Source organism: Astyanax mexicanus, chromosome 21 (genome assembly GCF_023375975.1).
Source record: "Astyanax mexicanus isolate ESR-SI-001 chromosome 21, AstMex3_surface, whole genome shotgun sequence".
Classification (NCBI taxonomy): domain Eukaryota; kingdom Metazoa; phylum Chordata; class Actinopteri; order Characiformes; family Acestrorhamphidae; genus Astyanax; species Astyanax mexicanus.
In genome coordinates this window covers 40,830,573-40,846,581 of record NC_064428.1, presented here as the reverse complement: position 1 = coordinate 40,846,581, position 16,009 = coordinate 40,830,573, and the positions used below count along the sequence as shown (strand labels likewise).

The following is a 16,009-nucleotide window of genomic DNA, read 5'->3' as shown; positions in this document are numbered from 1 at the left end:
ACCAAATCTGCACTAATCTGCAGCCTTAGTGTAAACTCCATCCATATATGAAGTTTTAAAAAGTTTAAAACAAGGCATGTCCCATGTAGACAGTGTCTCCTTCAATCTCTCTTTTCTGAAGGTCTTACCTATTGCAGCAGGACAATGCACAACTACATGATACATCCATTTGTAGTCTAGCCCTTTTACCCACAGAAAAACAAGAGGTGCACCATGAAACAAAAATTCTAGCAAAAAAGACCTACAACTTTTGAGTAGCTATATAGTCATCAGCCCTAAATTAAACTCCTTTTAGCAGCAAAATTAACCCTTTTGTAAACTCCATCAATATATAGAGGATTTAGAATAACACATGCCCCCCATCTAGACAACATATCCTTCAGTGAAGGTCTTAAATGGGCAAGAACTTGGTAATGAAATGGAAATTCTGGCAAAAATACACATCTATATATTAATCAGCCCTATAGTACATTACATTTAGCAGCATATTTAGATCTACAGGAAGGTTTATCGATCTGAAAAATCTCCCCTTAGCCTTTACCACAAATCTACACAATAACCCTGCAATAAGGTCTAGACAACCTGCCCAAGAAAACCATAGGAATGCTTTTCAGTCTATAGTCATTATTACTATACTATTACAAACCTAATGATGACGTAAAAGGAACCTCCAGGATTATGTTATAATAATTTAAGCTGATGACTAATGATGATACAAAAATGTTCTAAACAGCTGATTCATTCTCTGACAAATATGTAACAAATCTATTTAAGAACTAGTCTAGTGGCAGTAGAAACTCCAGGTCATAAAACTTATACTAAACTCCACATATTCCTAATAAACTCACTCTAAACTCTACCCATTCCCAACAAACCCACTCTAAACTCTACCCATCCCCAATAATCTCACTCTAAACTCTACCCATTCCCAATAACCTCACTCTAAACTCTACCCATCCCCAATAAACTCATTCTAAACTCTACCTATTACCAATAACCTCACTCTAAACTCTACCCATTCCCAACAAACCCACTCTAAACTCTACCCATCCCCAATAATCTCACTCTAAACTCTACCCATTCCCAATAACCTCACTCTAAACTCTACCCATCCCCAATAAACTCATTCTAAACTCTACCTATTACCAATAACCTCACTCTTAACTCTACCCATCCCCAATAAACTCATTCTAAACTCTACCCATCCCCAATAAACTCATTCTAAACTCTACCTATTACCAATAACCTCACTCTAAACTCTACCCATTCCCAACAAACCCACTCTAAACTCTACCCATCCCCAATAATCTCACTCTAAACTCTACCCATTCCCAATAACCTCACTCTAAACTCTACCCATCCCCAATAAACTCATTCTAAACTCTACCTATTACCAATAACCTCACTCTAAACTCTACCCATTCCCAATAACCTCACTCTTAACTCTACCCATCCCCAATAAACTCATTCTAAACTCTACCCATTCCCAATAACCTCACTCTAAACTCTACCCATCCCCAATAAACTCACTCTGAACTCTACCCATCCCAAATAAACTCACTCTAAACTCTACCCATCCCAAATAACCTCACTCTAAACTCTACCCATTCCCAACAAACCCACTCTAAACTCTACCCATCCCCAATAATCTCACTCTAAACTCTACCCATTCCCAATAACCTCACTCTTAACTCTACCCATCCCCAATAAACTCATTCTAAACTCTACCCATTCCCAATAACCTCACTCTAAACTCTACCCATTCCCAATAACCTCACTCTAAACTCTACTCATCCCCAATAAACTCACTCTAAACTCCACTTATTCTTAATAAACTCACTCTAAACAATTTTTACACATTTCTGCACCACAGGCTACAACACAAACCCAACACGTAATTTATACAAACACATATTTTACAGTTTAACATAGACAATTACTCAACAAAAAGTCGGAAAAGCTATTTTCTCACGTATATATATATTCCCACATATCTAAATATATATATATGTGTGTGTGTGTGTGTGTGTGTTACTGGCCTGGCTGGTTTAAACTGCTCTAGTGCAGCAGCTTCCTGCCTCTATCTATCACACCGACCCAGCATCTACCGGAACTGGGTTTGTGTGTGTGTGTATATTTGAGTGTGTATGTTTGTGTGTGTATGTTTGTGTGTGTGGTTCGGAAAAAAATGTTTGCATGCTTTGTGCAAAGAGCCAGAGAATCCTTGTGCAATGCACTATATGCCTGAATGTGTGTATGTGTGTGTGTGTGTTTAGCTGAGTGTGTATTTTTCCATTGACCTGTATATAGCAGTGTGTGATCAGATAGCTGTGTGGTTACCTGAGGTCACCTGTACCGAGACTTTTGAAACTGTTTTTTCCGCTGTCTATGGTGTGTGTGTGTGTCTATAGTGTGTGTGTCTATGATATGTGTGTGTGTATGCAGTGATGGACGTTTTTTTCTTAGTCTAGACCTATATTCGCACAACTGCAATTGCCACCCCAGACGTGCAATAATGTACCTCAGTATTGCTATATATATATAGAATACACTACTATTTCTGGAAACCGCTTCTAATTAAAGCTGGCTTTAACTAGTTTAAGCTGCTTTTTTGCTGACACAGATGCGCAAATGCACTTATATAGCTTGTCTAGTCTATGTAAAAGCGAAGTATTGCCAATAGATGGGTTATACAGGGGTATAAATCCTCAGTTCTGAGCTGTGGAACAGTGGAAGAACTGTGTTCTCTAGAATAATGGAGCTCTATCCAATACTTTTGGATGGGATGAGTTGAGAAGTTAGGAATAAGGTAGGAAGGTGATATCTACCATCCTGATCTACCTATCACTGAATACAATCAAATTCTCAAAGAAATTGTAATATAAATTCAAAACCAACCCAACAACTCGCTCTACAATACAGAGTTCAATACATTCTCTTATACCACTTACAACTTTAGGCCCACTCCTCTTTCTCTTTTGTAATCTACCCCTTGTTTTTGAGTGTAACCCTTTCTTTTGAAACAGAATTAGAAGAGGAAGGGATTAAATCCTTATTCTAAGATTTAGGAAACACTTCAAGCACCCGATACGTCATCAGGAGCTTCAGGAAGTTCAGTAACCTAACTGCTGCTGCTGGTTAACTAATTAAATTTAGGGGTCATTTTATTTTTAATTATTATTTATTTTTAATTCAATTATTAGCTTTCATTAGCTTTATTTTTGAAACTTTTCTTTTCTGCCTTAAATGCTGCAGCCTCTGCTGACTGTTTCACCATTTAAGGTGGAATGGGAAAGTTTGCTTGCCAACTAGCTTCTGAGACAAACTACTAGGGATCTTTTTTATGCTTGTTTTGTAGAATTTGGCCATGAAACATTGAAACTACACATTAAACTATGGTAATATAGTGCTAATCCTTACTTTTAAGAAGGAAAATATTTACACTTGTGGGTTTCTTACCAGTGATTCTTATACCACTTGGTTTGAAGTTTGCTGAATCTGACAAATCTGTGTATGAAGGACAAACAAATTTTCCCCTAACTTACCCCTCCAGCCTAACAAAAATCAGCACATCCCTACTCCTTGGAGTGCAGATGCAAAACAGAGGGGTAGTGGTAAGGGGTGAAATGGGATTTGGCCTAAAACACACCCTAAAGTTAACCAGTTAACTAGAGGCTTGGTTACTGAACTTAAGCGCTCCTGATGATGTATTGAAGGGTTTCCCAACTCTTAGAGGGAGGATTTCATCTCTTCCTCTTCTAACTCTGTTCTAAGAGGAAGGGTTACACTCGAAAATAAGGGGTAGGGGGAAGTGGTAGGACCAAGGGGTGAAATGGGATTGGGCCTAAACCTACTAATAAAGGGGTGAAATTGGGTGAATTGGGCTTTACTGTGCAGAACAGGAGCTTCTCTACTGGACTCTGAGATAATAGACCATCACACAGTGATCTTTTATAAGATACTGATGGTTTTGTAAGATATTTATTGTTTTGTATACCTTGAGGTAAAGTGTTAATTCTTCAGCAGGGAAGTTCAGGGTTCATACACCGTGACTGTGGTTAATTTTTTGGGTGTAACACTTCAATTTCCTGTGAACAATTTACACATTCTACTGTAGATTTACTGTCTAAGGCTGAGAAAAACTCAATGGTATGTTTCTGAAAGTGTGTGTGTGTATGAGTGTGTGTGTGTGTGTGTGTGTGTGTGTGTGTGTGTGTGTGTGTGTCTGAGAGTGTACGAGTGTGTGGTGTGTTTAGATTGTAGTGTAGATTATCTTGTCTGCAGTGTATAAAGCTGGTAGGGGAGGGCGGGCCGGGTTAAAACAGTCCCTCTGACATCACACACACACTCATGCATTGACATACACACACACACACACACACACACACACATACACGTACAAAATGAGGAAATATGTGCAAGGGTGTGTTGTGTAAATGTGTGTTTGTGTGTGTGACACAGAGAGAGAGAGAGAAGTGCGATCATTACTGCATGGGTCAAGATGCCGGTAAGATGTGTTTCCCTTTCTGTCTGTTAAAGACTTCATCTGGGCCTAAATTGGTCAGTTTTGGGCAATGATTCTGTACTTAAATTAGTCATTTTGGGCAATGATTCTGTACTTAAATTAGTCATTTTGGGCAATGATTCTGTACTTAAATTAGTCATTTTGGGCAATGATTCTGTACTTAAATTGGCAATTTCTGGCAATATTTCTGTACTTAAATTGGTCAGTTTTGGGCAATGATTTCTACCCAAATTGGTCAGTTTTGGGCAATGATTCTGTACTTAAATTAGTCATTTTGGGCAATGATTCTGTACTTAAATTAGTCATTTTGGGCAATGATTCTGTACTTAAATTGGCAATTTCTGGCAATATTTCTGTACTTAAATTGGTCAGTTTTGGGCAATGATTTCTACCCAAATTGGTCAGTTTTGGGCAATGATTCTGTACTTAAATTAGTCATTTTGGGCAATGATTCTGTACTTAAATTAGTCATTTTGGGCAATGATTCTGTACTTAAATTGGCAATTTCTGGCAATATTTCTGTACTTAAATTGGTCAGTTTTGGGCAATGATTTTTACCCAAATTGGTCATTTTGGGCAATGTTTCTATGTCTTCATTGGTTAGTGTTGGGCAATATTTCTGTACTTAAATTGGTCAGTTTTGGGCAATGATTTTTACCCAAATTGGTCATTTTGGGCAATGTTTCTATGTCTTCATTGGTTAGTGTTGGGCAATGTTTCTGTACTTAAATTGGTCAGTTGTATTAGCACATAACTTGGACAGTTTTCCATGGGTAAAACAGAAGCTGTGGTCAGAAGACCATTCACAAACCTGAATGGCATATCACAGCAAATATTGAGCAACATTAGTGCATGTGGATTATTCTTTATCCTTGTTGTTTAGCTGCAAACTGTAATCATGCGTGATCATGCGTTTTTTTGCGTTTGGTCAGTTTTTGATGATGTCCTAAATTAGACAGTTCTGGGCTGTAGTACCCAAATTGGTTGTGAAGTTTACAGTTACTGAATAAATGTATTTATTATGCTTTAGTACAGAGTGAGGGCTAAATGTCAGGGCTTTTTGGAGGCGTTAAGGTGAATCCTCTGCTGATTCATGACCTGCATCATTCAGTCAGTTCTTGCACCTGAACTTTTCACTCGTTTCAGTTAGTTAGTTATGGAAAGAGCCTGTAGACTCTGCTGATTCACGATGCACCTCTCACCTCATTCAGCCCATACTGATGTTGTCTGTCTTTGCTTTCATGTATGCTTTTTTTTAGCTCACTTTTTCTCTTGATCTTTCATTTTTTGTAGGAGGGCAATTCTTTAAAGGGAACGGCTTTCGGCTAACTCCCGACAGAAGACTGAAGACCAGCAATCTGAGTTTCTGTCATCTCAGTTTAACACCCACAGAGATTTAGGACTGTTTTTTTTTTGTTGGTTTGTTTCATGGATGGACGAAAATCCTAAGAAGACTTTCTTCTTCTGATTTTTGGACCCAGAGCTTTATAACGCTATTGGACGGACTGTGAACTGTGGTAAAGGACTGTAGGATGGAAGGGGGTCCGGCCGGCTGCCCGCAGGTCTTTGTGGTGGACAGTCAGGCTCCAGTGACCCTGATGCCCAGTGTTGTAAAACGTGACTTCAGAAAAAAGAAGGAGTATTTACTGTACCTGCTGGTGGGCCTGGCACTGCTGGGGGTCATCATAGAGGCGGGATTCATCTACCACCTGTACAAGCCACCTGTTGCAGCACAGGTAAGCAAATTCTTGTTTTAGTGTTTTAAAAGTCAATAAACAAGAAACAATTCAAAATTTAGACTGAGCAATTTAAGTAACTCTTAGTCATATTTCTTTGAAAACCTTTTTTTAAAAACCTCTGGAATATAATCAAGAGGAAGATGGATGATCACAAACCATCAAACCACCAAACTGAACTGCTTGAATTTTTACACCAGGAGTAAAGCAGCATAAAGTTATCCAAAAGCAGTGTGTAAGACTGGTGGAGGAGAACATGATGCCAAGATGCATGATTTAAAACTGTGATTAAAAATCAGAGTTATTCCACCAAATATTGATTATTTTTTAGCTCTTAAAACTTTATGAATATGAACTTGTTTTCTTTGTATTATTTGAGGTCTGAAAGCTCTGCATCTTTTTTTTATTTCACCCATTTCTCATTTTCTGCAAATAACGTCTCTAAATGACAGTATATTTATTTGGAATTTGTTAAAAATAAACAATGTTCATTTTACTCCAACTTATACCTATAAATAGTATAATAAATCAGAGAAACTGATTCAGAAACCCCTGAGCCTCTTTATTCTTATTATTGAATCATTAACACTGATCTCAACTGAGGTTAGTGAGATCCTGCAGTTCTTTAAATGTTGTTCTGGGTTTATTTGGGATCTCCTGGATGAGTTCTTCATGCCCTTTTGGAGTCATTTCAGTAGGCTGGTCACTCCTGAGAAGGTTCACCAGTGTTCCAATGGTTCTTCATTGGTGAACAATAGCTCACATTGTAGTTCCAAGCTGATCATGTTTTCCCGTAGGGCCAGATGCATTTGTATTTTCACTAGGTTATCGTTGTTTGATCTATTAGGTGAAAATACGTTTTCACAGCACTGTATACAGTATATGCACTGCTAGATTTTGAGTTTAATAATTAGTAGCAATAATTATTTAATAGATACATATTTACACATAGCATATAGCTATAGCTATATGGGGTTTTGTGTTTGTGTGTGCATACAGTACATATCCTCTTTATGTGGTCGACAGCAGCGGTAAGTAATGAGTTTACCAGAAGCCTTCCCACAGTTCCTGTGTCTTTGTTGTTGTTGTTTTGAAGGTTTAATGTGTGTGTGTTAGTGAGTGTGTGATGAGTCGGGGGTCGTACTGTGAGAAGAAGAAACAGAAAGCTTTCAGGTGAAACCAAGCCGTTGGCGCTGTGTTAGATGTGGGGAAGACCCCAGTGGTTTCAGCTGTGAAATTGTGCCAGTTTAAAAACCTCAGATGTCAGTAATATTACACCTTTACTAAAGCACTGTGGGGGATTACACAAGGTATCACTTCCCTGAGTCAGGAGAGCCAGACACATTTGCAAACGCATATTTATTTAAACTGTACGAGCAGGCGAGCCATCAACAGTGCAGCATGATTTAGGACATGTCAGTGTGTTTTTGCTATCGTAACGACGGGAAAAGTACACCTTGCGCGGCTCAAAATTCAAGCGCAGATCAGTCAGGTGAGCTCTGACTTTGGTGGATTGCTATTGTAACGGTGCAGCTACCTGGACATGTCCAACAAACTCTTCTCAGCAGAGGAAACTGAGCTGCTGGTTCACGCTGTGAATGCCTGTGGTGTTGTCTTGTAAGTTGGGTTAATTGAACACTTATAAAGTATAGGAGTTGAACGATATATACACCTCTGGAAAAAAAAAATAAGAGAGCACTTAAAAATGATTTCTTTCTTCAAAAGTTTCTTTGATTTTACCAAATGTAAAACCTCTGGAATTTAATCAAGAGGAAGATGGATGATCACAAACCAATTTTTGCACCAGGAGTAAAGCAGCATAAAGTTATCCAAAAGCAGTGTGTAAGACTGGTGGAGGAGAACATGATGCATGAAAACTGGATTATTTGCTTTTTTGTTAGTTCAGTCATTTCTCATTTTCTGCAAATAAATGCTCTAAATTACAATATTTTTATTTAGAATTTGGAAGAAATGTTCTTCGTAGTTTACAGAATAAAACAACAATGTTTATTTTACTCAAACCTTTACAGATAAATAGCAAAATCAGAGAAACTGATTCAGAAACTGAAGTGCTCTCTTTTTTCCCAGAGCTGTGTATACTGTTAAAGCTTGCGTGACGCACTTTGGGCACAAAGACATTATTTCCTGAAGATCTGGGAAGATTCTGAGACTGGCAGTCAGCATTTTCACCTGAACCCTTTGATTGAGGGGCATTTACCGCATATGTGTGTGTGTGTGAGTGTGTGTGTGTATGATGGGAAGAATATTTTGGACTCAGCAGTTTCTATCTTCTCTGTGACGTCCTTTTGCGTAAAGTGTCCTTATGGACTTCCCCATTGAGGATTTCACCATAGAGGTCAATAATAACCACACACTGCTGAAACTAATGCTATGTGTGTGTGTGGGTTTTACTAAGTCATCAGTTTTCAAGTACCAATAGGAGGCGAGTATAAATTCCAAATAATAATATTGTCATTTTGAGGGTTTTCTTTTGTAGTAAATGAAAAATTGAGAAATGCTTTAAACCTCAATTAATGCAAAAAAAATCGATATTTGGTGGGATAACCCTGGTTTTTATAAGCAGTTTTCATGTCTCTTGGCATGCCCTCCTCCACCAGTCTTACACACTGCTTTTGGGTGACCTAATGCTGCTCCTGCTGCAAAAATTCAAGTAGTCTTGATTACATTCCTGAGGCTTTTGTGCCAGGAGGAGCATAAGGTAAAACTGGTGAAAGAGAGCTTGGTTGCTATTTCACAGTAATGACTAGATTTGCATTTTTAAAAATGCTGCATGTTAGTTGTTTGAGTTCTTAGTGATTGACTAACTTGGTCAGGTTTCTTCCAGTCCCTCCAAAGGTTTCTTCTGTTTCCTCTCAATGTTTCTTCCAGTTCCATTCAAGGGTTCTTCCAGGTTCTTCTCAAGATTTCTTCCAGTCCCTTCCAAGATTTCTTACGGTTCCTTCCAAGGTTTCTTCTAGTCCCTTCCAAGGGTCTTCAAAGGTTTCTTTTAGTTCCTTCCAAAGTTTCTTCCAGTTCCATTTAAGGTGTCTTCCATTCCATCCAAGCTTTCTTCCAATCTATCCAAGGTTCCTTCCAGGCCCTTGCAAGGTTTCTTCCGTTTCCTCCCAAATTTTCTTTTGGTTCTTTTAAGGTTCCTTCCCTGTCCTCCCAAGGTTTCTTTTTGTCTCTCCCAAAGTTTCTTCCAGTTCCCTCCGATGTTTCTTTCCTGTCCTCCCAAGGTTTCTTCTAGTCCCTACCATTTTTCCATCCATGTTTTCTTACAGGTCCTCTGATGGTTTCTTTTAATTCCTCCCCAGGTTTTTTTCTAGTCCCTCCCAATGTTTTTCTAGTTCCATCCAAGGTTTCTTCTGATTCCTCTCAAGACTTCTTGTAGGTCCTCTTTAAGTATTTTACAGTTCTTTTCTAGGTTTCTTGTGGTTCCTTCTGAGGTCTTTTCCAATTCATTTTAACGTTTCTTCCAGGTCCCCTCATCATTTTTTCTGATTCCTCCAATGATTTATTCTGGTTCCCCTCAAAGTTTCTTAGAGTTGTTCCCAAGGCCTCTTTCAGTTTTGCCCAAAGTTACTTCCAAAGTTTCTTCTGATTCCTTTTAAGATTTCTTGCAGGTCCTTTTAAGATTTCTTGCAGGTAATCTCAAAGGTTTCTTCCAGTTCTTTCAAAGGTTTCTTCCGGTATCTTTCAAGATTTTGTCAGGTTCTTATCAAGATTTCTTCTGTCATTATGTATACATTTAAATTTAATTGAATTAGGATGTTTGGTCATACCGGTTGACAAGCGTGGACTAGGGGTTTGTCAAAGTGGTCCAGGTAATAAAAATGATTTTTGGTTCAGTTTTAAATTAAAAAATTCTTTCTCTGTGTTTTTGCAGATCCCTAGCCCAGAAAAAATGATTGTAAGTCCCATATACTCTTTGTCATTTTTAATTTATTGTGTATACTCCAGAAGGTATGTGTATATACATCAACTTATACGTATATATCAACATATACGTATCTTTCATTTTCAGGGACACATGAAGTCTCCGGGTATGTACACTCCTGACATACACACACTTAATGTATAAACTGATATTCTGTATATATACTAAAAGACTATAGACTAAAACTCTGCCTGATCATTCAACAGAGTCGAATGAAATCCATCCGGTCCAGGATAAGAAGCTTGATTACAACAAACCAGCTGCATTCGTGCAGGGTAGGAACTTTCTCATAGTCTCCTCAGTGTATAATATCACAGTACCTACACGTAGAGGGTTTTTAATGTGTAATAATGTGATGCTAATGCTAATGTGTGTGGTAGGTGGTTTAAGAAAGAACGTGGATGAGAATGGCGTGATGCAGTGGCAGACGGAGGGCTTGGGGTCTTTTCTTCATCAGGTTGGGTATGAGGACGGCCGGCTGCTGATTCAGACGGAGGGGTTTTACTACATCCACTCTAAAGTCTACTTCTCCGACTCCTGCTCGACCTTCAGACACCAGGTCATGTGGAAAACAACGCGCTACAGAGAGGACACCAAACTCATGCAGGCCCTCAGGTGTGTGCTGGTGATATTTTGCTGATATGCTGGTGATGTGCAGGTGATGGGTGTATGTTGGCGATAGTTGTGTGTTGGTGATGTGTTGGTGATGAATGTGTGTTGATGTGTTTTTGTGTGAGTTGGTGGTATGTTGGTGATGTGTCTGTAAAATGTTAGTGATGAGTGTGTGTCGATGTGTTGGTGATGGGTGTGTGTTGGTGGTATGTTGCTGAAGTGTTGGTGATGAGTGTTTTGCTGATATTTTGGTCATGTGCTGGTGACTGGTGTGTGTTGGTGTTATGTTGGAGATGGTGGTGTGTTGGTGATGTGTTAGTGATGAGTGTGTGTTGGTGATGAATGTGTCTGCGATGTATTGGTGATATATTGGTGATATATTGGTGATGTGTTGGTGATATTTTAACGATGGTTGTGGGTTGGTGATATGTTGGTGATGTGTTAGTGATGAGTGTGTGTTGGTGATGAATGTGTCTGTGATATATTGGTGATGTGTTGGTGATATTTTAACGATGGTTGTGGGTTGGTGATATGTTGGTGATGTGTTAGTGATGAGTGTGTTGGTGATGAGTGTGGTTTGGTGATGAATGTGTCTGCGATGTGTTGTGATATATTGGTGATGTGTTGGTGATATGTTAGGGATTTATTGGACATATGTTGGTGATGTGTTGGCGATGTGTGGGTGATATGTTGGTGATATATTGGTGATGTGTTGGAGATATGTTGGTGATATGTCGGTGATGTGTTGGTGATGTGTTGGTGATATATTGGTGATGTGTTGGCGATATATTGTTGATGGGTTGGTGATGTGTGGGTGATATGTTGGTGATATATTGGTAATGTGTTGGAGATATGTTGGTGATATATTGGTGATGTTCTGGTGATATGTTTGTGATATATTGGTGATGTTCTGGTGATGTGTTGGTGATATATTGGTGATGTTCTGGTGATGTGTTGGTGATATATTGGTGATGTGTTGGTGATATGTTGGTGATATATTGGTAATGTGTTGGAGATATGTTGGTGATATATTGGTAATGTTCTGGTGATGTGTTGGTGATGTGTTGGTGATATATTGGTGTTGTTCTGGTGATGTGTTGGTGATATATTGGTGATGTGTTGGTGATATATTGGTAATGTGTTGGAGATATGTTGGTGATATATTGGTAATGTTCTGGTGATGTGTTGGTGATGTGTTGGTGATATATTGGTGATGTTCTGGTGATGTGTTGGTGATATATTGGTGATGTGTTGGTGATATATTGGTGATGTTCTGGTGATGTGTTGGTGATATATTGGTGATGTGTTGGTGATATATTGGTGATGTTCTGGTGATGTGTTGGTGATGTGTTGGTGATATATTGGTGATGTTCTGGTGATGTGTTGGTGATATATTGGTGATGTGTTGGTGATGTGTTGGTGATGTGTTGGTGATATATTGGTTATGTTCTGGTGATGTGTTGGTGATATATTGGTGATGTGTTGGTGATATATTGGTGATGTCCTGGTGATGTGTTGGTGATATATTGGTGATGTGTTGGTGATATATTGGTGATATATTGTTAATGTGTTGGTGATGTTTTAGTGATATATTGGTGATGTTCTGGTGATGTGTTGGTGATATATTGGTGATGTGTCGGTGATGTATTGGTGATGTCCTGGTGATGTGTTGGTGATATATTGGTGATGTTCTGGTGATGTGTTGGTGATATATTGGTGATATATTGTTGATGTGTTGGTGATGTGTTGGTGATATATTGGTGATGTGTTGGTGATGTGTTGGTGATATATTGGTGATGTGTTGTTGATGTGTTGGTGATGTGTTGGTGATATATTGGTGATGTTCTGGTGATGTGTTGGTGATATATTGGTGATGTTCTCTCTGCAGGTATAGCTGTGTGGAGGGGGAGCCGTCGGGGGAGAAAAGTGCAGACGTGGGGAACAGCTTCCTGGGTGGAGTTTTCAGGCTGTATAAAAGTGACAGTGTTTACGTTAAGGTGAACGAGAGTAGTTTGGTACGAGCTGGAGTTCAGGATAACTTTTTTGGCGTCTTTATGATTTAGGTACATTTAGAAATATACAATATACCACATTAGTTATTATTTTTATAATGTATCTTGTGTTTCTTAAATCATATATATTTTTTATTGTATTGTAAATTATTTTGACGGTTTTATTGTTGTTTTAAAAAAACTGTATATCTTTACCGCACTGGTTTACTCGAGTTTTGAGAGCACTTTAGCTCTAAAACCTGTTTTTAAAATATAATATAATTAAAACAGAAGAATAATACAGGCTGCAGGGTGTTGTGCTGCAAAACTCCATTAAGTTATACCAATCTGCTGCATTTTTGTAAAACATGCATACCTGCTTTATTTCTTGAAATAAGATGTTTTACGTTTTATTTATAATTATGTTTTATAGTATAAAATATACAATTATATCTTGACATTTGCAAAATTACTTGAATTGTGTCTTGAAATATGCAAAAAAAATGTGCATAATTACCTGAAATTAGGGTATAATTATGTGTTTTAGGCCTCAAATTGTTTGTACACAGTTTTGAGAAGAAATTCCACTCTAAATCATTCAATCTCAAATCACAGAAATGAAGAAATCTGATTTCTCACTTTTAAAGCACTTCCCCTTTAAAAGTACGCTTTGTACCCATAGCCTTCTCAACAGAAAGTTCTTCTAAACTCAGGTATAAGTTATAATTAATATATATTTTGCAGCACTTTCTGTTTAGTTTATAAAAACGTGTTTTAAAATGTTTTTCATTGATTTTAAGGTACAGAGAATAATGTATATTCTGTATGGAAATGTTTCTGTATGCTGTATTGCTGTTTTTGTAATGAAATGTTTATTAAATATATTAACATGTAATAATTATGAATAAATTATTGTCTATTTTAGCATGTGAACAGTGTGTGATTGTATTAATTGGTATTAATCTGTATATTTTAGTGAAGTGAAAGTAGTATTGGAGTGTTTTACGCTGTGAGTGGGCGAGTTACGCTTCAGTAGAGGAAGTGAGGCGTGTTGAAGGAGGCACAGGGGGTGTTTTGGTGGTATATATTTATACGGTGCCAGTAAAGGTCATACGTACAGATATCCCATCATGCTCGGGAAAACAACTCTCGGGCTGAGAGGGAACCCCCTGTTCTATATTAGAGCAGATTTAACTTTATTTAAAGGTTTACGGAGCTTCAGACCGTCCACTGACTCACAAAAGCTTATTTAGAATATTAAAATGATAATTATTATTAGTATAATATGAAACTGACTGTCCCTTATCTCTACTCTCAGGGTGAATCCCCTCTGAGTGACTCATCTAATGATGTTTTACTCATTTTAGCTTCTTTTATCCAGAGAAAGTGGTTTAATCCAGTGGCAGAACATTTAGATTGACTAAAATACGACGTTTTGTTCTTTTTCTTGGATATTGCTAATAATAAGCTAAATTATTTGTTTTATTTCTTAAAATACGCAAAATTATATTAACTATGTATTGATATATGCTTAATATATGCTAAATGTTAAAATATACGCTAACATGCAAAATGTCTTAAGTCATTCTCAATTGTCTACATTGACCTAACAGATGTTCAAATGCAAAATTACACGAAATATTCTGAATTATTTGAATTTTATCTAAAATTAAGCAAAATTATTCGCATTATGTCTTGGAATTTGCTAAATTACCTGCACTATTTTTTGAATATGCACAAATACCAGATAATAGTTTGAAATAGGCAACATTTCCTGAATTTTGTTTAAAAATCAATATAAGCTAAATGGTCAAGTATGTGCTAACATGCTAAATGTCTTAAGTCATTTTCAGTTGTCTTCATTACCCTGACAGATGTTGTAATTTGCTTTTTGATGCATTTTCACAAAAACTACTTTATCTACGTTATCTTAAAATGCACAAAATTACATACACGTAATGTAATTACCTACATTTCCAGATTTTTTTTTCTTAAAATCAGAATATTTATGTGCATTCTGTCTTGAAATTTGTACAATTACCTGAATTTTATTTTAAAATCAGGAAACTCATGTGCAGTCTTTCTCGATATGTGCTAAATTCATGGTAGAAGGTCTCCTTTTGGACAGTAGAGATGGTTACACCAACAAAAGCAGGATAGACCTGTTTTAATAGACTTACAGTGGCTTGCAAATGTATTCATACCCCTTTTCCTCCCCATATAGCAGTTTGCATTTAGGCCATGTATAATGTTTGTTTCACTTCACACTTATGCAATACTTTGTGTTGGTTTATCACTTAAAATCAAAATGTGGAAAAGTACAAGGGGTGTGAATACTATTGCAAGCCACTGTAATTTCAAAAGGAACTCTGTTTAAAGAGCGGACATCCCAACAATACTTTAGAGCTTCAGAAGAGATCAGAGTATAAATCTCCAGGCGTGAAAGTTTCTCAATAAACAGGTCAGAGATCCTGTTGGTTCACCACAGAGTAACGTCTTCAGATCTGATAACCATCAACCAGATCTGAGCTCAACAACCAGCAGCAGCTTCATACCAGCTTCACTGCATGAGCTTAAGTATCGGGACACTCCATTATTACTGTTTCTATAAAACAAGGGCATTCAGTGAAGGATCACTTTTTTTTAAATACACAATTACCAAAATAATGGTTTGAAATATACAATATTAATCGAATTTTGCTTTAAAATCAGTAAATCCATGTGCAATCTGTCTTGAAATATGCAACATTTTTCTGAGTAAACGGCCTTAATATATTTATACAGGGCCTAGTATTATTTCATCTTCAAACACAAATCTGACTCAGTGAAATCTGTGGAGTTCGTTTTGTACCAAAAAGTTTTTGCACAAAAACAATCTGTAATCCAAACTGTGAGGATCAAAAGAAAAACTTAAAACTTTGAAAAAAAGCAAAACTAACAGTATGTCTTCAAATATTACAAATAATACAAAACTACCTGTTTTTTCTTGAATATATGCCAAATTATCTGCAACACTTTTTTTTAAACTGAAATATTCAAAAATACCCAAATTTTGTTTTAAAACCAGCAAATTAATGTGCATTCTTTCTTGAAGTTTACAAAATAAAGAGTATAAGAATAAAATCTTGAAAACTAACTGAATTTTGTTTTAAAATCAGCAAATCCATGTGCAATCTTAAATATGCAAAATGTACTGCATTTTGTT

General features: G+C 37.2%; 1 protein-coding gene across 1 annotated transcript; it reads left to right on the top strand.

Moving 5' to 3' along the window:
• Window positions 1-4,409: 4,409 nt before the first annotated feature.
• LOC103026147 (tumor necrosis factor ligand superfamily member 14) lies at window positions 4,410-13,737 on the top strand. Its single transcript, XM_007236285.4, has 7 exons — window positions 4,410-4,507; window positions 5,819-6,261; window positions 10,151-10,174; window positions 10,289-10,307; window positions 10,408-10,476; window positions 10,582-10,816; window positions 12,702-13,737. Exons 2-7 carry the CDS (start codon window positions 6,058-6,060, stop codon window positions 12,874-12,876), a joined length of 726 nt encoding a protein of 241 aa, XP_007236347.3. The 5' UTR covers window positions 4,410-4,507; window positions 5,819-6,057; the 3' UTR covers window positions 12,877-13,737.
• The last annotated feature ends 2,272 nt before the right edge of the window (window positions 13,738-16,009 follow it).